The 27,962-nt window shown below is 43.7% G+C and overlaps 1 protein-coding gene across 6 annotated transcripts; it reads right to left on the minus strand.

Annotated features, from left to right (window-relative positions):
• Positions 1-382: 382 nt before the first annotated feature.
• On the minus strand, positions 383-27,953 carry TRIM37 (tripartite motif containing 37). 6 transcript variants are annotated; one of them, XM_062012037.1, is made up of 26 exons: positions 27,777-27,953; positions 26,054-26,155; positions 24,715-24,755; positions 23,614-23,730; positions 22,287-22,374; positions 21,385-21,507; positions 19,903-20,026; positions 19,126-19,193; positions 17,068-17,192; positions 15,695-15,745; positions 15,211-15,292; positions 13,639-13,715; positions 13,020-13,199; positions 12,267-12,381; positions 11,831-12,043; positions 11,287-11,423; positions 10,515-10,612; positions 8,934-9,134; positions 6,644-6,955; positions 5,869-5,997; positions 4,786-4,963; positions 4,007-4,125; positions 2,256-2,369; positions 1,385-1,469; positions 1,215-1,304; positions 383-1,005 (listed from the first exon to the last, which is right to left on the minus strand). In XM_062012037.1, the coding sequence occupies exons 1-25, from the start codon at positions 27,795-27,797 to the stop codon at positions 1,223-1,225; spliced, it is 2,982 nt and encodes a 993-aa protein (XP_061868021.1). In that variant the 5' UTR covers positions 27,798-27,953; the 3' UTR covers positions 383-1,005; positions 1,215-1,222. The 6 variants fall into 6 exon arrangements, with proteins under 6 accessions (XP_061868021.1, XP_061868019.1, XP_061868024.1 ...); XM_062012035.1 differs by having other exon boundaries at positions 2,256-2,408; XM_062012040.1 differs by lacking the exon at positions 8,934-9,134 and having other exon boundaries at positions 2,256-2,408.
• Positions 27,954-27,962: the final 9 nt, after the last annotated feature.

The following is a 27,962-nucleotide window of genomic DNA, read 5'->3' on the forward strand; positions in this document are numbered from 1 at the left end:
CACCACCCCCCACAACAGCAAAGAGGCACAGTGCTGCAGGAGAGCTGGCACAGGGTACAGACCCCCAGCCCTGCCCCTTCCTGCAGGGACCCATCCACCACCACCTAAAAGCTGTGCCTCCTCCTCAATTCCTAACTGAATACAGGAGATGGAAGCATGGGGTGTGGCTTCTACAAACACAGCTTGTGTAGAAGTGCTCTCTCAAGTGCTTTTCACTGAATTACTCAGGAAAGAAGCAAGAGGTGTATGGGAAGAAGTCTGTAAGCAGGCAGCTGTGAGAGGAGCTCAGGGCCAGAGCCCATGGTGAGTGTGGCAACAGCACCATATGTACCTGACACTCTCTAACGTCACTTATTTACACACAAACACATAAAACCTCACACCAGATTCCAACATTCATTTTATTAACAAAGTGCAAACAGTTTGAAACAGGCGTTGTACAGCACTGCTGGGGACATGGAGCCACGGCCGGCGCCGCACCGGGGCGACACGCGCAGCCGGGGGCTGTTCTGCGCACGGCAGCTCGAGCCTGCGGCCACCACAGCTTCACAAGTACTTGAGCAGCTCAAAACGCAACACAGGGGAGCAAAGTTTGGCAATGTATTCAGTTGGTCCCCGACCCAGGCTGAGGAAAACAGCTCCTGTGGCAGGTGTTTTACCCCAAGCCTTGTCCTGTGCTGGATTCAGCCACCTCATGCCCAGTTCACACCGTTTAAAACAAGGACATTCACAGAGTTGCAGTTACGCCAATGACACAACAGGACACGCAGCCTGAAACGGGGCTCCAGCACCTTCAGACATTTTTTCAGAGCAGCTGAAGCTGGCAGAGCCAGCAGAATGCAGCCTTCAGTGAGAGGCCTTCAAAGGTCCTTCTGCCCCAGGAACAGGTTTAAGATGAGTGTAGAAACCCCCAAGGGGGGCAGGTGCTGGGGAGCACGTGCAGCTCCAGCACTAGCCAACCACTGCCCTCTTCCCGGGGAGATGAGCTGCAGGGTCCCACTCTACCTGCTCCAGAGAAAGCCAGCGTTCACTGAGAACCCACACACAAGGTTTAAGGCTTCAAGCAAACATGAGTCAAAATTTTACAGCAAGTACATCCATCAGAGTTTTGCATCAACAAGCACCTGAGGATGCAAACCCCTGCCCATCCTCCCCAGCACCCTGGGACCTCGGGAGAGCCTCCCCATGGTGGTGGAAGCAGAGCAGGGGCTCACCTCTGCCATCAGTCTCCTGCTGGAGTCTGAAGAAGGTCAGACAGCACAAGCATCCACCCTCCCAGCAACAGGAACGTTATCTCTCTGGAGCTGGAGGAGCAGCACAGAGCCAATGCAGCCCCAGGGCTGCTGCTGCCTCCCAGTCTCCCCAGGCCAGCAGTTCCAATTACCTGCTGCTGTCCTCGCCAGTCACAAAGCCGAGATTGTCAGAACCAACTTGATCACCCTCTGGGAACACTGAGCACCGCTCCGAGGCTGAAAACAGAACAAAACCCCAGGAACTGTTACCAGATGAGCAATGGGAACACAGCAAGTTGACCTGCCACCTCCTACACAGCCTGCTGCGTTGTACTCCATCGCTAACACACTGGTAAACCATGTGTGTGACGTGTTAAGACTGCCACAGGGATTTAAACTTAAGGTTCTTCTAAGTCCAGCACAGAGAGAGGTGTTTTGATTTTCCTGAGGAGCTGTGAGGTTTGGTGCCCGCTGCAGACTCGTGGCAAAGCAGCCAACTCCACTTCCTGAGCTGAGCTGTGACGCCACACAGCAGCTGCCATGTGGGATGCTCATCCAGGCCAAAAGCCGACCTCAGCTGGCCTCAGCTGGCACCTTATAGCTTTTAATGGGATACAAAGGTTAAAGCTTTTCAAAGAAATATGTTTTTGAAATGACACTGAAGTGCTCAAAGCCGATTCCTGACAATTCTAATGCAAACCCCTGTGTGAGGCAGCAGTTACCCCCCACAAGCACCCGACTTCCAGTGCAGCCCTGGCACAGGCCAAGTTCCAGTTCAGAACTAGAGCTGTGAGGATTCCAACCCTGCCCCAGGAGACTTGCCTAAGCAGAGTTCTCCAGCCTAGAAGAGATCCTCTCTCCTGTTTTAATCGGGATCCCAAGAGAGGAGTTCCAGATCTTACTGGCGCTTGCCTGAGCTTTAACACTCTACAGCACCATCAGCCCTCTCCGCTTTCGTGGTGTTCCATGTCCCAGCAGCCCTGAGGCAGAGTGCAGGGAGTGGGGCTCACACATCAGTTCTACCTTCACTCGAGGACTGGACAGAGAAGACACGGTTAAAGCCCTCTGAGGCAGAGGTGCCATCCTCCTGCTCTTCGTTTTCTGTGTCACACTCAATGTCACTGTCGCTGCTCATTCCTGGGAGGAGATGAAGGACATGCTTCTGACATACCCCGGCTGCAAAAAACAACCCAAAAACCCCACAAGGCAAAAACAATGGCAGTAAGGTCAATGTAGCTGAAGTGTTGGACTTCTTCACATTTCAGAGTTACTGGTACTAAATAACAGGAGCCATCAGGAGAACAAGGGAGAGCAGCAGGCTCAGAGCTAAACGTATCTACTGAAGCATTAAGGAACCTGACAGGGCCTGGTGTGGCCCTGCAGCTCAGCTCCAGCAGCAGTTCCAGCCTGCCAGCAGCTAAGCACACACACACTGTCCTTCCACAGCTCCTTCCCCAGGCTGCCCCCTGCTCCCTCTGCCTCCACACTTAGGGCAGAAAATAGAGGTTGCTTTGTTGAACAGTTAAGCACAGTATGGCCCAAGGAGCAGCTGTACCTACCAGGCCCTTCAAGCAGCACTACTCTACTCCAGCACACAAAGCCCCCTGGCTTCTCCTACCAAAAAGGACCAGAGCTACTGCTGCTGAAGGTGAGTTCTTTTGTTTTGCCAGACCTCAAGCACACATTGACAGTGGTCTAAACTCTCCCTTTCACACAGTTCTGCAAGTGACAGAATGGGTTTGCTCTGTTCTTTTACTTCTTTAGAGCTGACAGTCTGACTAAGAAAAAGCAAGTAGTTAAGTGAGGTGCCCAATCTACAGTAGTTTTTCCTCTGAAAGGAAAAAAAAAGTACTATTTGCTTCCTGGGGTTTTTAACAATGAAGGATTTCAGTTTTTAAAACCTTTTCCTATTAGGCTCTCTGCTATAATAGGAGAGCTGCAGGAGCACATCACGATCACGCTGCAGTGACTAAGAGCAGAAATTCAGTTTTGTCACTGAGAGACCTTCTGTAAATGCCAACTCCTACACAAGATTGCACACTGCAGATAGAGATGGATGCTGGCACCTTAATATAGGCTTTGCGCTACAATTCAGTCATTGAAATTCAAATTAGTGCAGGGGTGGAAGGCAGGAGAGTTTTAGCAAGATAAGAAAAACTCTTCTACGTGGACTTTCACAAAAAAAAAAAAAGCAATAATATGTTTTTTCCACCCCAGGCAGAATGCAGGAAGGGAGGGGGAAAAGTTTCCTCCAAGTCTCTAAGGAAACGGGCTTACGTACCGCAACACCCCACACCAGTGAGATGTTCTGGTGCACACAGGCAGGTAGACACCAGTGGCGTTTGTCCCTGAGGGCAGAAGACTTTATAAGCCAAGGTCACTGATTACTCTTTTAATTAGGTAAGAAATTCTTATTAGGGCCATGCAACTGAACAGCAAAGGCTGGAGACACCTCCAAAGGCACAAAAAGCAACTCAGAGCTCAGGGTCAGAGCTGGTGTGATGTTCCTGCCCAGGCTTCTCATCCTGCTGCCCCATGTCGCTGCATCTCCCCGGTGCAGTGGGGAGCAGCGACACACAGCTGTTCTCATTCACGTTCATACTGCAGCTGCCAAACAGTAGAGAAAGTTCAACAGCCCTGCAAACAGCTTTAGGGGTTAGTTGGAGTTTTTGTCATTTTTTCCTTCCCCTTCAAGCTATTTCCCTCACAGAAGTGGATGACCTTAGGCCAGAGTGCTGTCCCACTGCATTCACCCTCCACAACCTCCAATTTACCTTCTTCTGGCCCTGCAGAAGCACCTTCAGAAAGCACACCCTGCACTTCACCAGCTTCAGAGCTGCCTTCCAGACCCCCTGGCTGTGCTCCTTCCGTACAACATCCTTTCGAGTTCAATCTTAAGAAAGATTTTAGGAGAAATACAAAACCCCACATTAGAAATTCAGCTTTAATCCAGCTGTGGAAACAAATGCTGCCAGTGCCACATCTAGTTTCACTCGTTGATGAACCCCTTTGCCTATCCTCTTCAGCACCAGCTTTGATTGAGAAATATTTAAAATCTTAAAAGCATAAAGCTGGGAAAGTTTATGATGATTATTTTCCAAACATGGGGATTCCAAACCAGAACTGAGTGCTCCATTGCACTTGGCTTACTTGGCCAGTAGGGAGTTCTTATGAAAGGGCTGAAAAGTAGAGTCACAGTGGAAAAAAACCAACCCTGTCATTAATGAGGAAATCAAAATGGTCATTTTCAGTTGGAGGATATTTTGCAAGGAATAGGGGGGAAAACAGACTGAGCTTGGCTTTCAAATCAATGCTTCAGACTCCATCCCCAGCTGATCAAAATAAAGGAAAAATAAAAACAAGATACTTGTAGCCTAGTTATAAAACCCCAAATTGATATCCAGAGGGAACAGCAGCAATCACTGGAACTTCAAAGTAATTTCTCTTCCATGGTACAAGCACCTGGTTTTAGCAGATTGGCATTTATCCTTTCTAAATCAAGGGAAGGTTGGGGAGGAGATAACAAGAGGGGAAAAAAGAACAAAACCCTTACCCCAGAGCACCAGCTTTTCTGGTCTTCTCTACAGCAGCTAAGCCATTTATGCCAGAAACTCCCACATCGGGATCTGAACCTTCACAGAGCCTTTCCTCCGGCTTGGGAAGCGCCTCGGAAGCGCCGCCGCTCGCCTGCGGCCTGGCAGCGTGGTGCCGACTGCTCAGCTTCGGGGCCCCTGAGGAAACAGGGGCAGAAACACAGAGCACATCCAGCCTTACTTGAATAGGAGCAGCATCCAGTTTGGTCCCCAGCAGGCTTAGGGCCAAGCCCACCTTCCCCATCGCTGCTCTACCCGCCATACACCACAGCAGACACCCACGCTCTGCACACACAGAGCTGCTGCTTCAGTTGCTATTCCTGACAGGAGCCTCAGCTCAGTGCAGGTGAATCCTTCCCCACCTCAGTTCAAACATCTTACTACTGACCGCTGCAGGCTCTGTGGAGAGGGACTGGTTGATACCAAACTGAACATGAACTGCGTTGTGCCCTTGTGGCCAAGAAGGCCACAGGCATCCTGGGGTATTAAGAAGAGTGTGGGCAGCAGGTTGTAGGACAAAGGTGAAACTGGGCAGGAAAGGTACAATAACACCATGTAAGGACTCAATGGGATTTTCCAGTTTCTCATCCAAGCCTTCTGCATCTAGTTAGCACTACAAGAAAACTGTTGTGATACTCCACTCCTCTCAACACTTGAGGGGGCAAAATGCCAACCCCTGTGTTAGCTGTTTCATTTCATCAGCACTGAGGGTGTTGTAAAACCCAGGAGCAGCAATATTATACATTCATTTCATCACAGGTATCCTGAGTTTTCTTGGATTCCCTTTAAGCCTGGGTCAGTGCTTTTTGCTCTAAAATTATCTCCTGAAATATCTTCATAGAGACCAGAAGTAACATATTGAAGTTCTGGGAAGCCAACTGCATGTCACTGTCACAGGTACCAGAACATTAAACTAGGTATGAGAAAGGATCCAGACGAGTTTCAGGAAACTTCAGTTGCCAAGTGAAACCCTCCTCCAAAACCTTTGGCACCACAGTCACTGAGATGCCTCCCATCACACAAGTAACGATGCCTCCGTTTACCTTCCGTGGCCGGAGCGTCGCCCTTCAGGCGGAGGCTGCCGTCCCCGCAGTCCATGGCCCTCCGCAGGGACAGGCTGCCCGCGGCCCCGCAGCGCAGAGCTTTGGGGGAGTTACTTTTCTTACTTGCAGCTGCAAAAGGATTTATAGACATGACAAGTTTTCAGTCAAACTGCTGCAGTACTCTGTCTTTATGCTTGTTTTAAGTGTTAAGCTTCACATTAGTCTCATTGCTCCTTAACTCTCGATCTTGCACAAAATGCCTTCCACACCTTTCCTGTCAAAGATGTGGGCTAGAGGGAAGCTTAGTTAATTCCGGATGTGGCCATGACTCCACAAATAATGACCACTTGCCTTACACTAAGACATCCTTCAGGCAGCTACCATCCAGATTCCTCCAGCCACCATGAAAGCATGAAGGGTAAGGACAGCCAAAACCCATCCTTCAGCTCTTAAATTCCAAGTCCAGTATAACAAAAGACCTTGAAAGATGGAGTGAATGGCAGGCTAAACCTCAGACATTCTCCCTGCATTAGCTGTGGAGCTGGTTGTGGAGCAGAAGGTTTGGTGCTCTCACACCAAGAAGGGTTGAAGCCAGTTTCAGTAACATTTGCTCACTCAAAGGCAGTGCAGGATTTACATTTCTGGATTTTCACAGCTGAACTTGAGAACAAATAACTACAGAAGGTCTATTTCCAGATGCCTGGATGCACAAACCACCTATACAACCCCCATCTGCAAAGGTGACATTTCAATCCCCCCTCTTCCACGCACTCACAATTCCTTATATAACAGCTGGTAACTGAAGACTTGGTCAGCAGCTCCATCCCAATCTCCTGCAGCTTGCTGCAGCTCTCTGTGCCACAGGCAGCTAAAGCCCCTTGCTCCACGGAGAAGAACCCGGGCTGCCCATCACACGGCCCAGCGTTGCTGCCTCGCACTTCTGACAGCTGGTTCTTCACGTCAGACATCTTGCTTCGAACTTCAGCCATCTGAGTTTTAAGTCTTTTCAGCATCTTCAGGTCAGGCGGCACGCGCCACATCGCCTGGTGTCTCCGCTGATCTCGGTCTTTCAGAGAATAGGATGATGCTAAACCAAAGGAGAAGTTAAAAGATCAAGTAAATAAAACTGTTCTCCAATAAAACCAGACATCTATTTTTAAACAGCACTAAGAATCCCACCTCTTGCCCTGCTATAAAAACAAGTGCAGAGATATTCTTCTGTAGTGACATGGCACTGTAAAAATTTAGGTGGCAAGTGCTGCAAAGCTCCCAGGACAGCAGATTGCCGTTCCCTGCCCGCCCTCCAAACCTGCTCACTGGAAGAAGCAAGGCTCCTGGTATTACTGCATAAATCCTGTTGACAATTGAGCTACCACTCTATTCTGCCAGACAAGCTTGAGTTCACAAGCCTGGTTGCCAGTTGATGTCAAATTTGTTACATGTTTCTATAAAATCTGTTGAGTGTGTAAGATTCCCAAACCCCCAACACACCATGATAACAAACACAACTCAGAGAAACCTGAAACCAGAGGAGGAATTCCCTTAAGTACATAACACCAGCAGATCAGGTCAAGGAGCTAATACCCCAGTAAGCCTTCACGCTGCTCAGCCAGAATTAGATCAACTTTGATGTCTATTTGGAGTGTTATAAATTCTGTAAGTGTTTCACTGCAAATTCAGCTGCTCAAAACCATAAAGCCAAGTGGCTCTTAGAAATCTTTGCCTTAGGAGGTGAAGTCTGGCAAACTCCAAAAGGAACAGCAGCTTCCTCTTAGTTGACTGACTGGGAACACTCAAACCTTGAGAGAACCTCAGCAAAACCTAATTTCAGCTGTGTAGCCAGTAGCTAAAGATGGCCAGGAAGCCACTCAACACAACAGGAGAGCTTAATCTTGCTGGAGCAGTACAGCAAAGTGCAACACCCTCTCAAGGTCCTTGTGCCTGGGCCTTTTCCCAGGGAAAACAGAGCTGAGACTGACAGCTCACGTGCTGCCTCCTCTTTTCATTCTCGTGGAAGTGACTTCCATTTGTTTGAATATGGATTACATTCAGCTGAAAAGTCATCTGACTGTTTATGTGACAAGCTCATCATGAAGGAATAAACAATCTGAGCTACCTTTTAGATTCAATAACAGCAGCAGCACTGTTGCAGCAAAAGCAAGCATGTATTGCTACCACTTGTCCATTATTTCTCTTCTGAGCCAGCTCCAGATCAGTGTTAATCATCACAAATGTTAAAATTGGGGTTTGATTTAATTCTTCATTAACAAAACAAGAGAAGCCTTCAGTACCAGGCAGGGCTGCCCAACCTGCCAGAGATCTTGCTTCTGCTGCACAGGTAGTTCACTGCTGGGTTTGGTAGAAGGGTCCCAACTGAACCACACATTCTTTTCCAAGTCTTCACTTATTTAAATACCATCACCGTTCCTGGCTCCTGACATTTGAATCCATTTTTCTTCCATAAGTGTTTCCATGTGCTTTTCCAGCTTTATTACTACACATATTTTTCTAGTTCTGTTTTAAATGCCCTTTGCAATCAAAAGTAAGTTCCAGGATTTATTTCCTTGTTAGTATCTACTGTGCTCCTGGTACCCTCAGCCACTAAGGGAAGGAACTCTGTGAAGTGAGAGGTGTAACTGCTTCCTCAGCAGATCCCTGTTGGGGGCTGTTTTGTCTCTCAGAGCTAACCCCTTCTAGAAAAGGGCCTTTCATTCATCTCCCACGGCTGTAGTCAAAGAAATCACATGAAGTTTATCTCTACGATGTTGTTACACAAAGCAGCCAGCCAGCCCTGTCTCAACCCCCCAGAAAACATAAGACTCTTCTTGATACACACTTCTGGTTTGAGTTGAGTCACCTTGTGTTCCCCAACTGAGGTCAACCACTAAGACAACGAACGTGTTAGAGCAGGCAGTAAGCTGCAGCATATTGATGAGCACAGATGAGGACAGGCTATCAAGGAGAAGGACAGCCTGTTATCCTCTTCCCTCCTCAAATCTGCTTCTAACTCTGGGACTACATGCTCAGAGACGTTTCCAGGTTGGAATTCTGAGATGTACAGTTACCTCTGTTCTGCAGAAGAGAGGCAGGTGGACGTGGCTGAAGGCCCCAAAGATTTTCCATACCATTTCTGTCTTTTAGATCCAACAAGTGGATTAAAATTAAAGGATCTATATCTAGTAAACTGCTACTGGCTGTTGAGCCTAGGGCACTTCCTCCCCTCCTTGAAGGTCTTCCACTGGCACTGGTGTAGCTGTGGCTAGTACCTAAGGGAGAGGTACAGAGAAAGGGTGTGGTGTACAACAGGGGTGATGCGTTATTCCCTGTAAAAATAAAAAGGCCAAGATCTACAAGCAGATTAAGAATGAAAACATTACAGGAAACTTCAGACATCAGCATTATTTCATGGATTATGGATTCTGAAAGCAGTTATGCTTCTAACTGCAAGTTTAGGCTAAAAAGCACTGAGAGGTAGGGAGAGTATTTCACTTCATATCTCTTAGTAAATAGATTGGTAAACAAATCAATACAAAGAGAAACTTTTCTGAAGACATGCACATAAACTTTCCAGGTGTTCCCTGGCATTAGATTCAGGCAGGGGGATCTTCAGACAAGTTCTGCTCTGTGTTACAATGTTCCCACTGCACAGTAGCCAAGGCAAGCAATCCATGAAGAGACTTTTCAGAGAGAACAGTTAGATTTGTGAGATTAAAATGGAGCAGTTTAGCAGAACTCCCCCACACCACAGACAGGTGCCAGCACTAACATTCAGACTCGAAAACAGCACAAGCAGGTAAATGTGAGAAGTTTGAGTGAAGAACTTGTGTCAGCTTTTATAAATGCTGTTAAAAATTACTTTCTAAAAGCTCCTAAATAAATGCTGCTTTGTGCTCCTGCCCAAAAGGCTCTCCCTTTAGAAGAGAACACACATGTCCCTCAACTTCCCAGCTCACAAGAAGTTTTAAAGTGATTTTGAAACAGCAGCTAAAACCAGAACAGTTAAGGAATTCTGTCTTTTAAGCATTAACAGACTTCCACAGCAGCATAAATACCATTTCCAGAGAGTGCCACTTCTAGGATCTTTGCCATGAAAGAAAACCCCAAACTTCTACTCCAGATACATGTATTTGTTTCAGAATCTTCCTAACCTATGGCTAGTTTGGGCCATCATCATCCCTAGGCTGGGAGAGTGCCTTTTCATGGTTACACTGAAAATGTGTTTCTGCCTGACTTGTAAGGATTCTTCACTTCATTCCCTCCACGTCCTTCAGGTTTTGCAGTGTGCTGAAGCCCAAGTGAATGTGTCACACCTTCAGAGGCCACGCAGGCACCAACACAAACTGCTCATCAGTTTACTGTGGGTTGGAACAGAAGGGGTTTCAGAGAGGCTGAACAGCCTCCCTTCAAACTTCAGTATCACTTTTAAACAAGCACAATCAGAAGATTCCCCTCTCCCCACCTTCTTTTATGGAACCAATGAAATGTTTCTGCTAGGCTGCAATAATCGGCACAAACCACATGATGCAGCATTTCCTAAAATAGCAATGCCTGCAAAACACACAGCTTGGCCTTGCTTCCAAGAAGAAGAGGGGAAGGAATCCACAGCATTTTGCCTATATGGGAATTCTGAAGGCTGTTTTTCATACCTGATGCTCCAGGAGTGGCAGCTGCTCCTGCATCCTCCATGAGATCTCCTTCTTCCAACTCCATATTACTGCTGTATTCCACGTCATTTTCTCCAGACCTTAGGAGATGGTTGGGGTGGAAAAAAGAAGACTATTATTAGCTCTCTTCAGCTCTTGTCAAATGTTAGGGCACATACCTTGAAAACAAGCAGCACTGTAGATAGCATTTTCTGCATTCCTAGCTACACAAACTGAACAAATCAAAGTTTGTTACTTAAATGACTGCCTTGCTAACCAAGAGTCCAAAAGTGCCACAGACATCGAGACTGTAGAATCTGATCCTACAAGCTTCTATTTTTGTATGTGTTACAACACATTCTCATGTTTTAATGAGGATTCTAGGATTTGACACCATCTCAGCAAAGAACCTTACAGTTCTCTACCTGAAGTAACTGTCCTTATCATCATTCTCCTCCTGCTACAACACCTCCTAATACCAAACCTGCCATTCATTACAGTGTAGAAGGAGATTTCTTAGAGTTTTGGGAAGGAACCTCCCCAGACTATCACTTGTCAAGGCCAGAATAAAACACTAAAATAAATGATCAGAAAGACTGTAACTATCTGACCAAAAACTCAACATTTAGCATTGGCTTAAGCAATTCACATTGTTTCCAGTACAGGAAACACCCCTCACATTGCACTGGAATCTCCCCCAATGCAGCAAGTGAATCAGTTTCCATTGGGATGATTACCCTTGGTAATGACCTGAAAGGCATTTCAAGTTACTTACATAGTTTCTTCATCAATATCATTTTCTTCAGTGTTACTAGTTGCTGTGGAACTAGCTGAAGAGCTGCTGCCATCAAGATGGTTCACCTCATCATCTCCAGCAAGATCTATATCCAAGTCACCATCAGAGAGCTCGTGCTACAGGAAAAACAGGACAAGTCTCTTATAAAGAAACACTTCAGTTGCGCTTTAATGCATTCATCAAAAGCTATGAACAGAAACTCTCTCTCCCTTGAGTGTCCCACAATCACACAGGAGTTAGCAGGGTCTCAAAGCACAATAAGGGCTTGTAACAAACAGAGAAGTGAGATTTTTCAGCTGCAACTTGTAAACTTTTTTGTGGTGGCATCTATTAACTCTGTTCTGGAACATCTCTGTAGTATCACCTCTCACAGCTAGCTCCCAAATATGTTATCTCCTATTTCCACACAGATAAATACATAAAGGATAATAAATCTAATTAAGAAGTTTAGCTATGTTTCTACTGCTATCCTATCATAAAAAGCTACACATAAACAAAGAGGCAGGAAAGAAACCATTCCTACATTAAAGTCTTCATGCTGGATCTTCTCCTCCTCCTCTTCCTTGCTCTCTCGCACCAATCCTGGGGCAGCAACGTTCTCAAGCAGCACTTCAGTGCTTTGGCCTGATTTCTTGGATCTTGTTTCTGGCCCATCATCATTCTGGGGACTAAGATGAGTGTCTGGAGGGGAAATGCCTCGGGATTTCTGAGTCCGGGACAGCTCAATCGCAAGCCTCTTGAATATGAGAGGGAGACACAAAATGATAGCTACAAGACAACAATGGAGCAGCAGCAGCAGCAAGTTTGCTGACTTGCATATGTATATTATTAAAACACCACCACTATCAAGCAACCCACAGCAACCCAAACCAACAGAGTCAAATGTGAACAGTGTAACCCAAACCAGGCAATTCCTGGTCAGGGAAAGGTGAATGTACATTCTTACACATCTCACTTACTTCTTTAAGGTTATTTATTTGCTGGATGTAACTCGTCTGAGCTGCCTCCAGCTGAGCAATGTACCAGTGCTGATCTCGGCACTTCTGGAAGAAGGTTGGTGAGCGCACTTGGAACCTTCAGAGAGGCATTTGAAAAGGGGTTTTGTGAGGGTTTTTTAGTTGTTTTGTTTTTTGTTTCCCTCTCCCCATGAATCTGAAAAGCCCCACATAAGAACATCATATGACCTGAAATATGGTGATAAAGTAAACTCAACAGACAACACCTACTTCTGTGCTCAGTGTCCTGCATGCACTGCATGGCAACAGCAAGTATTTTGGAGGAGAAGCATTTCTATGAGGGGGAGTCATCTTCACAAACCAACAGAATCAACATCTCACAGGAGTGAGACTGGACAGGGAATATTTGAAGTAGGTGGATACCTTTCTTCCCAAAGTTCTCCTATGCTCACTACAACTGTTCCTAAAGAGAGGGAGAAAACACTCTTTCCCTTTACTTCAGTCAGCTACACATCTCTACCCCAGGTTTACCCATGCCAAGCATGGCTGCTGCTTAGAAAAAGGGATATACATAAAAGTTTCCACAACTCCCTTCAGCACATTTTCTTCTTTAAAGCTTATGACAGTGAAACCCATTTATAACAAAACATGTCACAATTATTTTCAATTCAACTACTCAATTATTTCCTATTCCAGCAGTAGGTGTGACACTCCTACATGACAGCAGGAACAACCCCACTAAGTTGCCTTCTTTACCTTAGGATCACAGTGTCATTCTGCCTGTTTAAGTAGCCTTCATTGGCTAGCAAGTCCAACCGAAAGAATCTGTTGTAGCCCCAGCATTCTCCCACTTCAAAATCAGAGGCAAACTCCCGAATGATGTTTTTGGTGGGATCGTTGGTGGACTGGTGAACCATTTCTACACGGTATTCATACCTACACAGGGGAGGATCCCAGGTATTAATGCCAAAATAAAGATGTCAAGTTTAACAGGACTGCAAAGGTGATGCAGTCTTAAAACTTCACTGAATGCTTGTATGAGCAGTACGAGGAGGACAAAAGTAGTAACAGGGAGTAGAGTGGTAAACCAACTCCAAGACTGAACACTAGGAGATAAATACTCTTAGCGGTTGTTTTGACAGCTTGCTCTTATCTCAAGAAAGCCGCTGAGAAACAACTTGAAAATATCCTATTTTGGCACAATTCAAAGCTCAATGGAGAACAAAAGTCTCACTATTCCTTTCACAAGGGCTCTGCAACAGTCCCTAGCAGGACTACAGAACTTGAGGTCATTCTTTGCAAACCTCTCCAGATGCTTTGCCGGTATCATTAAAAGAAAAAGCCAAACAGCTGCTCTTACTCCAGGTTTGCTTACTTGGATGTCTCTGGCAATCCAGCAGACAGCTCCAAGAACACAGACAGGTAGTAGCCTCGTACTACTCCATTTCCATCCTTGAAATAAATAGAATTGAGAAAGACATTGATTAGAAAAGAATGCAAAACCAGTACAACAAAACACCTTGATATACCCTTGGTAGTTTAAAAAACAGCCTCAATCAATACAGAATTTGCAGCAGGAGTCTAATTTGTATGGCAACAGCTTTGATTTTTTAGTCTTCTGTGACCTAGGACTGTAGCCTGAATGAACAGGGAGTTTGCATCTGGAAGCACGGGTGCAGTGCAACAGTGGTATCTCAGATAAAAATCTCAAACCAGAGCTTTAATTACTTTTAGTATTTATAGGGTTCAATTAAATGGAAGACTGAGTAGGCAAACACTTGTCAACACATCAAAAACCCTTTCATTTAATATACAGGAAAAGCAGTAAGAAAGCTCATAAAATCTCCTTGGCAGCTTATTACTGCCAAATTCTTCTTAAATTCTCAATATGAAACCAGCTCAGGTTAAACCTTAGTGCTGAGATATTTTACATACAGCTGCATTTCAAAGCTACTTCATTTCTGAAAGAAGAGCAGCTTCCTTACAAAAAACATGCAACATGAAAAAGTCAGGTCAGCTAACTGAGGAGCCATATTAGAATCACCAGAAATGAAGAACAAATATGGAAAACCTCCACCACACTCACCCTAACCAAGGCTGAAGAATGGCTGAACTTGAATCCTCTAGGCTGGAGAAACATTTCAACTTACCACTTAAAAAATACATTTTCATGCCTTCTGACAACACACCTTATGTAGTGCATCCTGAACATAAAATACCCTGAAACCTCAAACAGGGGCCCACCTCTGCCCTGCAAGAATGCAGTTCTGTGCATACAGGAGCTTAACAGATAAATCTAGTTCTCTGAAGATGCCATGTGACTCAGTAACAAACAGAACTTGTACTCCACGATCTATTAAACGTGGGTTTCTCTAAACACAGCTGTAGGGAAACTCTGACCAGACGAGTGGACTGTAAGACCAGACCTTCTGAGACAACAGTCCAACACTGACAAAGATATTGCTTCAGCCATGTGAATACTCAGCCCAGTGCAAGGACAGGAGTGCAAGACACATATTTTAATGTCAGCATCTGAGAACTGGATGCACAGTAAAACAGATTCTACTTCAATGAATATCTTGTCCTCTTCTCAACTTCCCAAATGAGTATTACTCACAGATATATGCCTCAGACTGCAAGAGGTATCTGCAAAAACCACTCAGACAAAAAGGGTAAAAATATCTCTTAAACTTCCTGTGGCACATTTTTAATTGCTTGTAAATTAACCAGATTAAAGCAAGAACATTAGTGCTTTATATCTGGAGGCAAGGAGGGACTACTCCAGTGCCTGGTGGTCAACTCTACAACCTTATTACTTTCTTTTCATTCAGCTTTTAAGATGCAACATGAGAAGAGACTAACTCTTTCCTTACAAGAGAAGCATGCAAGAGAATGCTGGTCAAGTGTCTTGGATGGGATAACAACTCTAGTTGTAAATATAACTCACTGGATAAACTTTTAATCTCCAGCAAAGTCCTGACACTTGAAGAGGTGGACTGTAAACAGGATCTGCTCGCTGACGCAACGTACTAGTGAGAAAGCAGAAAAAACATTTGCTATTGGGACAAAGCAAAACCCTCCATGAAGAAGTAAGCTGCACATACATTTGCACTCTTACACTCTAGAACCATCCCTCTTGCTGCACAAAGCATGGAGCAGTGTATGATGCCCATGCAAAATGTCCAAATATACACATGTATTCCTTGCAAAATTATCCCTTTATTGCCTTTATGATGTAAAATCCTTTCAGCTAACAGTTTAGATTGGGTTACTTGTACACATGGTAAACAGGGTATTTTTGACTGCATTCCTATAGCTTGGTTCATATGCAACAGTTTTCTGTAGAAACTGTTCTGTGTTTTGAAGATTATTATGTACAGAAAAACCACAAAGATTCCTGATATTCACAGTAATTTGAGACACATTCTTACCTGAAGTTTTCCAAGACAAATGTAGTTGAGTCATAGGCTGGAACCAATTCACTGGGGAGGAGGAAAACACATTAGAGGTGAATAATGTGACATTAAAAAACCCAGCTTCTGGAATCTTCAGAAGCATTTTGGATGATTTAGGTCACCAGCCCCTGAAATGCACTAGGACTACACAGAGCTATTTCAAACACTTCTGACAATTCCATTTATAAGCCTCCTCCTCAGTACCTCTCCATGGATGAAGCCAAGAGCAACCAAAAGTACTGAAGAGCCTTTGCCCTTTGAACTGTGATAGCTGATAATCTCTCAGTAAGGTGAATTTTTAATGTTAGATTCCTTGACAGTTCTAGAAAGGATGAAATTGTTGTATGGCTGAAAGCAAAAAGCTTGAGTGGTTTGTGCTTCAGAGCAGGAGATACCTTACTGTCACTGAAAAATGAACATTAGGATTTAAACTCTCTTCAGACAGACATTAAATTATTCTTTTCAGAAAGCACATCAGGAAAACAGTTGTAAGATTGCATTTAAAAGCAAGCCAAACCAATTTTTGACAGAGAATACAAAGTTATTTGAGGAATTCTTTTAAGACTGCTTCCACTTTTAATATCTTGGAGACACTTTTCAGTCAGATCCCTTAAACTCTCACAGACTTCCTTAGAACCCAATGCTAGCTGCACTCTCTTTATGAGGAAATGTGTTATGAAGTGATTTCAATGATATGTTCTGAATTAAGGTGACCTGCAGAGGCATCTCATGAGAGCCTTGCAATTATATACTGCATGACCCAATAACAAGAGAAAAAGGACAAATGAGTAAACTGAGTGTAAAAGGGAAAACATGCAGTGGGAACCCACTGTCCCGAGTCCCCAGCAGGGACTACAGGCATAAAATAAGTCCTGCTGGAACAGAAAAGCCTACTTATAGCACAGGTTACTAGGAGAAGGAAGTTAAGCAGTTTATCATTTTCAGTGTATAAGCCTGCACCCAAATTCAGTTGGAGATAGGAAGTTTAAAACAGAAATGGACTGAATCATGTGACCCTCACAGATCTAGCTGAGAAGTATGACTCTCCTTCACTAGCAGCAGGGATCACACAAGCTCTCCAGCAACCCAGCCACCTACCATCCACTCTTTCAAACCCACATGTTGAAATGCAGCACTGCTCTCCTGTCCTACTTTTAGAAGAGGCTGACACACGGAAGAACACACCTACCTCCCAGACTCACTGAAACATCCTCCTCCCACACAGTGGTACAGTAAAATGGGAAAGAGGCACTCTAAGTTACCTTAAGCATTTTTTAAGAAGCAAACCAAATCTTTACAAGATAGCTTTCAAATGCAAACTACCACAAAAGAAGAAATGCAGTGCTTACCTTGTGAAGTCAGGGGGCACAGGAGTAGTGACAAATGAGGCCATAGGCTTTCGATGAACCTGCTGGAACATCATCAGGATCTCTGAGCTCTTGGATATCAGCTCACTCTTACTGCAGGACCGTAACTGCATGGGAACAGGCAAGAAGCAAGAAAAATCCTTATGTCTTTAGTAGAAACCACAGGCTTTGACCATTTTTGTTTTTAAACTTGACATGTCTGACACAGCTTCGTAAAGTAACCTACAGAGCAATGTAAAATGAAGCTTGAAGACTTGGTTTGGGGTTTTTTCCCCATTTGTTTGGGGTTTATTTCCCTTAAAACTATCAGCTCTCATGACTAAGAAGTTGCCTACAATAGCCAATGGTCATATGTTCTAAAACTTCTGTTAGGAAATTAAAACAGCTGCTCTTAACTGTCTCACTCCAGAGCCTGTGCAACCCACTTGGGAATATTTAAACCATTGCTGCATATTTAAGATGCTGTGAAATTCTACAATGAGAGTTACAATAACCAGTACTTAGGTTAAACTAATTCAGTATTAAATCAGACAGCTTATGTCACACCTATTACTGTGTTCAATCAATCTAGAAAGAGTGCTTAATTAGACATCAGGGTAATTTGCTCAAATACAGCACAACACAGCAATACAAGCTCCTCTGACATTCCTGCTGTATTGCCAAGCACTTTACTTCCATTTGTTCATCCAATTTGAACAAAACAAAGCCTATATTATCTTCAATAGCAGGTCAAAAACCCCACTTCAAAGCACTGCATTCCAGGTACCTTACAAAACCAGGGTGATAACAAAGGTCTTTTTAAAATGTGAAAAAAACCAACCCATCTAACCTTAGACATTCCTTGAATACCTAGTGCTGTATTTTCTAAACCTCTTTGTTAAAGGAGACAAATCTGCTCTGCTTTTTTTTCCCCATACTTTTAAACACTGGAAATACTTCTCTTTCTTTCTTACATTTCCAGCTCTGTCAGGCTTCAGTGAGACCAATATCTACATTTTTTAAAACCACATTTTTGCCACACTGGTGTCAGACATCTGCATCTCCTCATTATTTCTTTAGTTAGCAAGTTTTCCTATTTTAGAAGGAGAATGGGTCACATTTCACTAAAACCAATCTGTTACTGTTTCAATGTTTTTTGTTTTCTTCTGAAAAGGAGAAGCTGATCTGCAAAGCTGCACGTGCACTGCTGCTCAGCATGGAGAGGGTCCTCGTTGGGGCTGCAACATTAAGTTGCATTTCTGAATAGTCTATAGACAGAGTTCTCAATAGACAAAAAAATATGCTGAGGCACAGTACACAGGAGCACTCACCTTCCTGATGTCATCAATTCTTCAACTATGATAACTATTTCATTTCCATGATGCAATATGTTTGCTGCATAGTTGTTGATAATTGTTGACCAGGTCATAAAGCCAGCTTAGAATTCTTACCAAATTAAAAGCAGTGCAGGGAACAAGAGAGGAATACAGGACAAGAAGCATCACTCAGAGAATCACAGCCCCCTTTCCCAACCAAAAATGTCAAATTCTGGCTCTGTAGAACTTGAATATTTCATTTACAGAAGCTGAACTTGTACAACTAGAAGCAAGATGAAAGAATTGATGCCATGTCATCTTCTTGGGAAAACGGTTGGACAGGAATAAAAGAACTAGAAACAGTTCAGTTTTCCTCAAAAAGCACAAACAGAAACAGAACATTTCTATTTATTCTGAATTTATAGTCACCACCATTCATATGCAGCTGGCAGCAGAAGATCTAACAGAACCTGCCCACACTGTCTAAATGCTCTAACCTTAAACACATAACTGTGTAGTTTTATATGATACTGCTATTAATGCCTGTACTAGTTTTTCAAGCAATACAAGACTTTTTATTACTTCTACAAACCATATTTGTTTTTAAGGGGAAATTGTGCAACCTACAGCCATTTAAATGAAGATACCCTCAAAAAATATCCATCAGTTACTAGTTTAAAGTAATAAGAAAGGCCAGCTAGGAGGGATCTATGTTACACAACATTTCAGCTCTCTTCATAGTCACCTGATGTTCCACTTCTTGAAGGAGGGACTCCAGAAGTTCTGTTTCTTGAGTAAGTGATGTCTTTTGACCTGTTTAAGGAAAAAACGTGTTTACATAAAAAAGACATACTGGCTGGATTTTAAGAAACTGAGGTTTGTTGGGTTTTTTTTTTCACCTAGAAGCTGTCCCAGAACCTTCTAAGTTAACCTTGGTATATTTGGAAATCCTTTGATTGAGAAAGCATTTTGAAAGCAAGCCTAGGTTTTTAATTAGAACTGTAGTGAAGAACCCCCCTGAGGTTAAGACAGTGATGAAACATTCTGTGTCCTAGAAATGGCAGGTTTGTTGTTTTGACAAAAAAACCCCCCATGTTTGACTTTACTGCATTTGCCCTCAGCTCATCTCATGTAGACTTATAATTTTCTTAAATTAAATTAAAAGGATTACAAAGATGTCAAATGACAAAGACAGACTCTTGGCTAACACAAACGATGGTGCAACAACCCTTCAGGGGAAAAGGACTAAGCATCTTCCAATGAAAATGTTCCCTGAGTTGTTATTATTCAAGAGTTTCTAAGAGAACATAACCAGGTAAAATCAAACAACTTGAAACTGTAACACAGTAAACACATCATTAACTAAAACCTTTGCTGTAGGTAGAAGTTTTCTATCAGCAGTTACCTTGCTTAACACCATAACGTCTGTAAGGAGTCACACTCCCAGGGCAACGATGTTTCTCAGTGGATTTACATTGTTACTGTATTGCTCCTACTCATAACAGATCCAGCAAATACCTACCCATTAATGTGATAAGCTTGTTCTTCAGCTGAGTGTCCAACCTGGCAATCATCATCTCCACTGCATTCCTGATTTCCCGAACCCGTTCGTCCTTGGCACTGCGCACGGCCTCCACATTCCTCTCCTGAAACGGGGGTCAAGAAAAGACAGGCACGACAACAAAGCCTTCATCCTTCTGCATGCTTCACTCATTTACACACTGATGCCACTAACATCTCAAGAAATGCTTAAGCCTCCCTCGAGTCCTCTCCAGCCCCATTTTCCTATAAGGCAAAGAACCCAACCTCCTGGCCTCACTGAAGCTTGCATATTTACAATAAGGACACCGGAACGTGCTTTTTAGAGGAGCTGTAGTACAGACTGCTCCTGGTGCCAGTTTTTGCTTTTATTGAGCACACGAGCATGCCCTCTGGTGGGAGACCAAAGGTTAACAGTAAAGCTGGGCAACATTTTCTCATCCCACAGAGGTTTGTCACATGGGAGACTCTTATTAATATTAATACAGTTGCCAGTTTCTCTTCCCTCACTTGAGCAGCACAGAAAAGTTCCCTCTTCAGAGACAAGAGGAACTTCATAACAATTGCACCCTTCATCCTGCAAGGTGAAGGCCACCATCCTCTCAAAATTCTACAGCTACTTACAAGTAGCCCACTTGGTGCTAGAAGAGTCACACTGGGGCTGAAGCAGAACTAACTTACCACTGCATGTGGCAAACAACTATCTGAATCACAGCACAAAGACCTAATACCACAGACAAAAAACATACAGAAACTTGGTTGGTTTTTTTTACAACCCCTTATTTGCACAGACTACATGATAAATGTAATAGTGTTCAGGAGAATACAAAAATAATCCCTCCTAGAATACATGAAATAGTCTTGTGTTGGAATTCCCACTGAAACTACCCAAGCTGAACATGTCAGTATTTGTGTATGGAACACCTTTACCCTTCCAGGGAAGGAAAAAAAGCCAAGAAGAGGTACACACACTTCAGATCTCTGGTGAAGCTGCTTTACAGCCCATCCTGTAGGCTCAAATATTTTTATCATCTATTCTTCTACAGAAAGGAAAATAAGCTCTTTTAAAATAAAGCAATTTCCTACTTGTTTAGCATGGCAGACTGCCCTTTTATACATGGTGACAAAAACACATCTTTCAGAGGACTGTGCAATTCCAGCTTTTAAATAGTACAGAAGAATCCCCTGTTAGCTAACTTACACCTTTTTGTCTGGCAATTACAAAAACAGTACTAAAAGGATGCTGATCTTACCACTTTGTATAAAAAGAGTATAACTAAAAAGCAAAACCATCTCTCTCTGGGATAAACTGATTACCTTCACACGAGTAACAGCTTCTGATCAGGTACTGAAAACATCCTAAGCATCTGAAATGGCATATCACTTTCATTTCCCACTTTGGAGACAGCTTTTGACAATGCAGTACTACAGGAAAACCCAACAGTATCTTGGATCAATTTCTTACCACTTCTTGCACCAAACTGATCAATTCCATGAGTCTTCTTCTAAGCTTTGCCACTTCTTCATTTACTTTTGTGACGTGTTGCTCATAGATCTCAGCCAGTGGCTTAAAGGTATGTCCTCCATGCTGTTAAGAAAGAAAAAGGGGGTGGGAGGAGGTGAAGAATAACAGAGCATCTCAATTTAAATTTATTCCACTCCTATTAAATTACTGAAAGAGGGGGAAGAAAGCTTCCTAATGTATCACTCATTCTGGAAAAGCTCCAAAGCAGATTGTGTGTAGGAAGGCTGTCTTTCACTTCCCTTCTTAAGAAGTCATGAATTTGGCTTTCATACCATCAAAGCTTCCTGTCAAGAATTATCTGGAATCTCAACAGTCCTCCAAAAATAACCTGCTTCATTCACTGTGCAATTCTCCAACAAATCAAATAACGAGGGAAGAGATATTTTATCATCATTATTATTAAAACATCCTTCCCAATTGGCAGCACACTCTTAACCACTTGTATCCCAAACAATGACAGCAGTCTCTCCTTGAAATATGCAATTGAAAGGATAATAAATGGTGTGGCAAATTGTGTTACTAATACAGCTTCAGAGATGCTCAAGATTACAGGCCAGGACATTGAAATAACGTTATCTATATTTTCTAAGGAAGACTTCTTCCTTTGCCCACAAAATTCTCACCACCATCTAAAGTTCTAGACAGAACTTAAAACCATCTAAACAGGAGGTACTGCCTTTCACAACCAAATAGTTACAAATACATACTCAACTACAGTATCTGCATGGTAATTTAACAGCCATAACTATAGTCTCATAGCATTTCTATTTCTTCAAACTGCTGCCAAACGTAACACTTGCAGTTTCTTCTTGTAGCACACCATGTGCATGTAAGTCTCTTACCATTCCTCCCCAAAGTGCACACTGGTGGCAGATGCACTTCTTACAGGTCCAACAGAAAACACTAAGCTTTTCATGATGATTTTCACACCTTAAACAAAACAAATACACATATCACCCACAGAAGACAGACATGAACTTTCTGCAAACTGCATTTAGCATTTGCACTCGGTTTGCTGCCCGGTACAGGAGTAAAGCACAAAACATCAGCATAATTTTGCAAGAAGAATACTTAGATCCAGAAAAAGACTTTTGTAAAATAAATGTTGCTCTTAGTATTCTCTCAGGAAGCATTTCACAGAGATAAAGTACATTACTAAAACTGGAGTTCTACCCAGCAGATAAAGGATGTCACCAACGAATCAAGCTCAGAATCCTAGAAGTTAGCCTAATCATACACTACCTAATGTAACCACAGAGCAATGGTTTATAAGCTTTTCAGACTAACTGATCTAATTTCTTAACTGTTCAGGCACAGCATCACTCAACACACTGAGTACTGACCAAGCCAGATCTAAATACATGCCTCTCCTTTTGCCTTGCATTAGGATTCAGGAACTGGGGGAGGAGGCAGGCACAGGACACATAATTAGTCTCTGTCCACATTTTTCCATGCTTCTCACACTTCTCCCCTCCAAAGCTCAAAAAAGTATCTTAGAACACATAATAGCACTGGTAATGGGATAAAAATCAGGAAAAAAGTCTGCTGAGAAAGCACTGACAATTGCTCCTAGGGAGAATACATCAGAAAATACAGGGAGTCTAAAGACAAGGAAGGAGAATGAACAGCAGTAACATGACAGATAGCAATAGCAGTGCTTTCTGTAGGAGTTTATATATTTCCTTTGATCTCAATCAATTACATTTTCACAAGGCACCATAAGACATCATCTCAGAACAGCTTCCCTGCTTTTGTGTGCTGAGGTAACAAATCAGCACCCACAGTCTTCGTGGGACTGCCAAATGAGCAGGTCAGTGAGAGAAGACTTATTTCAGATGTATGGCTGCTACAAAGGGCTAAGAGCCTCGGGAAGTATTACTACCCTTAATGTTTCCCATATCTCTCATTTTAACTATATTGAGTCAAACTAGAAATAGTAGTAGTTTTCTAGGCAAAAAACACCGCAGAGCTTTTCTTGTTCCATTAAGTACAACAGAAATGAACTCCAGCTTCAGTCAGTCAGCACAAATCAGCTTTTCAACTTCAGTCAGTGAGCACAAATCAGCTTTTGAGCGAGTAAGTTATCTGTTCAAATGACAAACTAAAATTAAAAGCCTGCCCATATAAGGTAAACTGCAAAAGGCTTTGTGTGAAGAATGCTCCATTTACTTGTCTTTTTCATTTTCTTCATGCTTTGTGAGATTGCACAGTTGAAGTGTATCGAGCTGCTGCGTGACCTCTTCTGCCCAGCGACAGTTGACGAGCTCTCGGAGCTGCAGCGGGGCTCTGCAAGAAGCATTGCTACAGTTAGAGCATGAACTTCACTCCAGGAGCTCTCAACCACGGAAGTGAATTCAGTTCATCAATTCTACACTATCAGAAAAGGCCCAGGAAAAAAAAAGTTGAAGTTGTAACAGTTCATTCAGAGAAATAAACAAAAAAGAAATGAAGTTGATTTGCTCATTTTAGGGCTTCAGGGAGACAGGAACCACAACAACACACCCCACAATGACATACAGCACAGCTACATAGGGAGCTTGAGAATTATTTCCAGACTCCTTGGTAAGCTCCTGGATAACACTGGACAAATCATTTTGTTTCTCAGCACTCCTTCAATTTCTCCCATTATTCAACTACCCCCACTGCTGTGTTTCAATCATCTCCTTTGCAAAATGTAGATATATTTACCTCCTGGAAAGTATTTCAGTGCTATTGATCAAATACTTTAAAGGCCCAATATTATAAAGGTTCTGCACAAATGGTTGTTTAGTTGTTATCAAGAGCTAGAATTGCTAGGTACTTGAGAAGTGGAAGTGCTGAGGATGCCAGGGCTTGGAAGGATCGGGTGGGATACTGCATTAAAAAAAACAACCCAAACACCATACTGTAACTACCTCTCAGACAAATCTGCAACCCATAAGCTATCACAAATTATAGGTATAAAAAAATATAGTTTTCAGTCTGAAAACTGAAGTTTCTGACTCTTACAAGAATATGAAAAGGTCTAAGGTGAATACATGTAGTTACTCTTATTCTACCAACTACATGCACCGAAAACAACAGTGTAATAGGAGAAGAACAAAGATCTTGCTTATCTTGTCACAAAACTAGAACAGATTTTATAATCAGTATTTAAAAGGCTAAATTTTTATAGTAGCAGCAGGTAAGTCTCAAAACTGAAGCTTACAGTGCAACCTACACTGAAAAAATCACTCCTAACAGGACAGTACACTCAATTTCTGATTATTTCTGATCTGAAAAATACCTTACCTACAGTGGGGGCACTGAGCTCTCTGTTCAGTCAGCCAACGCTAGGAAATGAAAAGGAAAACCATTTTTAAAGAGACTTTTAGAAGAGAACTGCAAAAAAAACATAATAATTACCTTTTTTTACTTCCCTCTTCTTATAGAATTGTAACTTAACTGTTCAAGCACCTGGTCACAGAAGAAGCTGTTATCTCTATCTTAGTAACAGGGCAATAATTTTTCTTCAGATGTCAAAGACACTTCAGTTAAAATTATACAGAGAATTTGAAGATACCAAATATTCCATCAGGAACCACACACTTGTTGCAGACTCCCACAGTCATGGACCAAAGAGCACGTTTCAACAAGAGAAAGCAAATGAGACAAGCGTATTTTTCAGTCTCAATTATTAGTCTTCAAGGTAACTTATTTGCTCCTCTCAAGCTATTTATACACGTTTGATAATTGCAGTTCCATTATCAAATCCACAAGGACCCCTTGAATCTTCCATTTACAGAAAGCTCCAAAGACAAGCAGCTGAGGAAAGAACCTCACCAGCCCACTACATCTTACAAGTGTAAAAGCTCAGCAGTTGAAGGGCTTGTATTTGTCAGCTCACTATACTACATTTAAAGATTCTCATGAATAATCTCTCATCACCCAGCAACAAGATGTCATCTAACATTCTTAAAATGTAACACAAATCCTTCACCTACAGTTCTTGTCAGAGCTTTCAAAGTGAATGATGATTGTTCCAGTTTTGGGAAATACTACTCAAGGTCTGAAAACCTCAGCTGAACCCTCTCCCACTACACTAACACAGACCAGCACCTGGACTTGGAACTGAGGTGGTACACGTGAGTAACCACGACCTTCATAAATGCACTGAGACTCAGCTGCTGATTCAGCCTGCTATACCAGACTCCCCTGAGGAAGGTTTAGCCTGTGCCCGATCCTATCATACTAGTTTGGTAAGCGTTTTAAAACATCTCCAAGATGAGGTGATGCTATGACCTTCCAGTGCTCCACGCTGACGATGCAAAGTCAGCATCTGATTCCATCCCAACTTTTGTAAGGGCATCACTGACTCAAAAAAGATACTAAAAAATGGATCATCACATGTCTGTTTCTTAAAAGCAATGATTCCAGACAGTCCCTATAATTAGTACTACTGAATGCAATGCACCACCTGTCTGTTTTTTCCTCAGGGTGTCATAAAATATGACAAGGGAAACTAAAGAGCACAGAGCAAGAAAAAGGAAAACTGAGAACCACAGGGAAAGGGCAAGAAAGAAGCAAGAACATGTTTGTAAGATCAGCAGTTCATCCATTTGCAAGAAAAAACTATAACAAGCAAACTCACCCGGATACAACTGAAGCAGCACAGCTTGGAGCAGTGAGGACACAGCCGTGCATCACGCAGCTTCTCCATACAAATGAAACATCGGAACACTTCAGCAATGCTCTGCAGGGGGGAGATTTTCACTATTGTTAAGCCACACTTCAAACCTATCCAGGTTGCATTTATTTTCCAGGCAGAGGGCAAGGTTTCATCAACACAGTCCCATCCCAAACACCTACAGACAAGGACACCTCAGAGAAATACTCAATTAAAAACCCACATCTCTCCTCCCTGCTTTCCTCTCTACTACACCAGCTCTTAGCACCCATTTTATAACACTGTTCTTCCTCTTCAACGAATAGTTTCTTTGTTTGGCTTATCTTTGTCCAAGTGGGTCTTTCTGTAGCCAAAATATTATTGTTGCTTGTGTTCACATAGGATTGAGCAGTTGCCAGAAGAAACTGTGCTGTACCTGCAAATTCTGAACCTATAAATTTCACTCTACGGAAGCAGTTCAAAGCAAGTAAGTGTGTGCATATATGTATCACTCAGAATGCTGATGAGATGGGTTGGATCAGATGGGGGATATTTTTTGGTACTTTTGTAAGATGTACATTCTTTCAAGGTCTCCCATTAGCACTAGCTCCAAGATTCCCACACTCTCCCTCACATTTGTTTAACCAAGCTTGGGCAACGAAAATGTATTTTAACATTATTTTTTTACTCCCGTTGAAGAGAGGAGTGTTTTGTCCTAGAACACAACCACATCATCTCCTTCCACTCCCAAAATGAGAGAAGTATTTTAAGATGCCAAGCAACGTTTGCTTTCCATATTTATAATTTTTTCACTGATAAAGAAGGTCTATATCCCACACTGTACAGGAGTTAGAGCCTTTCTGGCTTTAATTATGGAACGTTGAAAGCTCCTTCAGATGGGCTATTTTTTGCACTAAATAATAAAGATGAAATAATAAATCAGACAAAAAAACGAGGCATATCTTCAGTTTACAGATAGCACTGTAACTCCCGTATGTTAGTCTCTCCTTTAAGGGCTGCAAATCATTAAAATGCAATCCGTGCCTTTACAGGAAGCTATCACACCAGGGCTTTGAAACTCTCCTCCTGTTTGGCTGCCATTGATGCCGAGCACAGCGATGCGTGCCAGCTGCCCAGGTTACAGACACATCACTGAGCGTTGACGCATGCCAAGATGGGTTCTGCCAGCTCCAGGTCTCCATCCACTTCCACACAACCTCCGCTGTTTCCCCGGCTTCTTTTCTGACCCTGACCGTGTAAAGATCACTGCGTGTCACCCAGAAACGCCACCTCTTTCCACGCCGCTTCCCTGCCACCCGCCTCATCGGCGCACACTTGGCCCGAGCTCCCTGCCGGGCGCATCCCTGCCCGCCGCAGAGCCGCAATCTGCTTGCCGTCCCTCGGGCCGCCCGCGGCTCGGTGCCGCTTGGCCTCTTTCCCCCCCACACAAGGGAGAGGGACCTGCCGAGGGCTCTGCGGCCCCGGCGCCACCCGCCAGCCTTCCCCTGCCCCGTAAACAGCTCAGGATGCCCTGCGCCACGCTCCCGAGGCCTGGCCCCACCGCTTGCCGTCCCCCGCCGAGCAGAAGGCGCAGCCGCCCCCGCCGGCTTCCTCCGGGGATGTGCTCCCGGGGCGGCAGCGCTTCTCCCGCACCGCCCTTCCCGCCTCCCGCAGCGACTACGGGCGCAACCGCCGCCCAACCGCTCACCTCCACGCTCTGCTCGTCCATGGCTGCGGCTATCACCGGCCGGGGAGCTTCTCCCCAGCCCCTCTCTCTGCCACACTGCCCGGGGGGGGGGGGCGGGTAAAGGAACTCAGGAGCTCGGTGGCTGATGCCCGGCCCCGGCCATCTTCGCGGGGAGCGCGGCGGCCCCTCCCCCTGCGAGCCAGCCCT

This window comes from Colius striatus, chromosome 20, assembly GCF_028858725.1.
Source record: "Colius striatus isolate bColStr4 chromosome 20, bColStr4.1.hap1, whole genome shotgun sequence".
Lineage (NCBI taxonomy): Eukaryota > Metazoa > Chordata > Aves > Coliiformes > Coliidae > Colius > Colius striatus.

What these genes read in the sequence shown, in the direction of transcription:
- TRIM37 (XM_062012035.1), bottom strand. Translation starts at nt 27,797, where the DNA reads ATGGACGAGCAGAGCGTGGAG. An exon ending in AATGACACTGTGATCCTAAG is followed by an intron (nt 12,382 to 13,019) that starts GTAAAGAAGGCA and finishes GCCTCTCTGAAG; the next exon opens with GTTCCAAGTGCGCTCACCAA. An exon ending in CAGCTGTTATATAAGGAATT is followed by an intron (nt 5,998 to 6,643) that starts GTGAGTGCGTGG and finishes ATCCTTTTGCAG; the next exon opens with CTGCAAGTAAGAAAAGTAAC.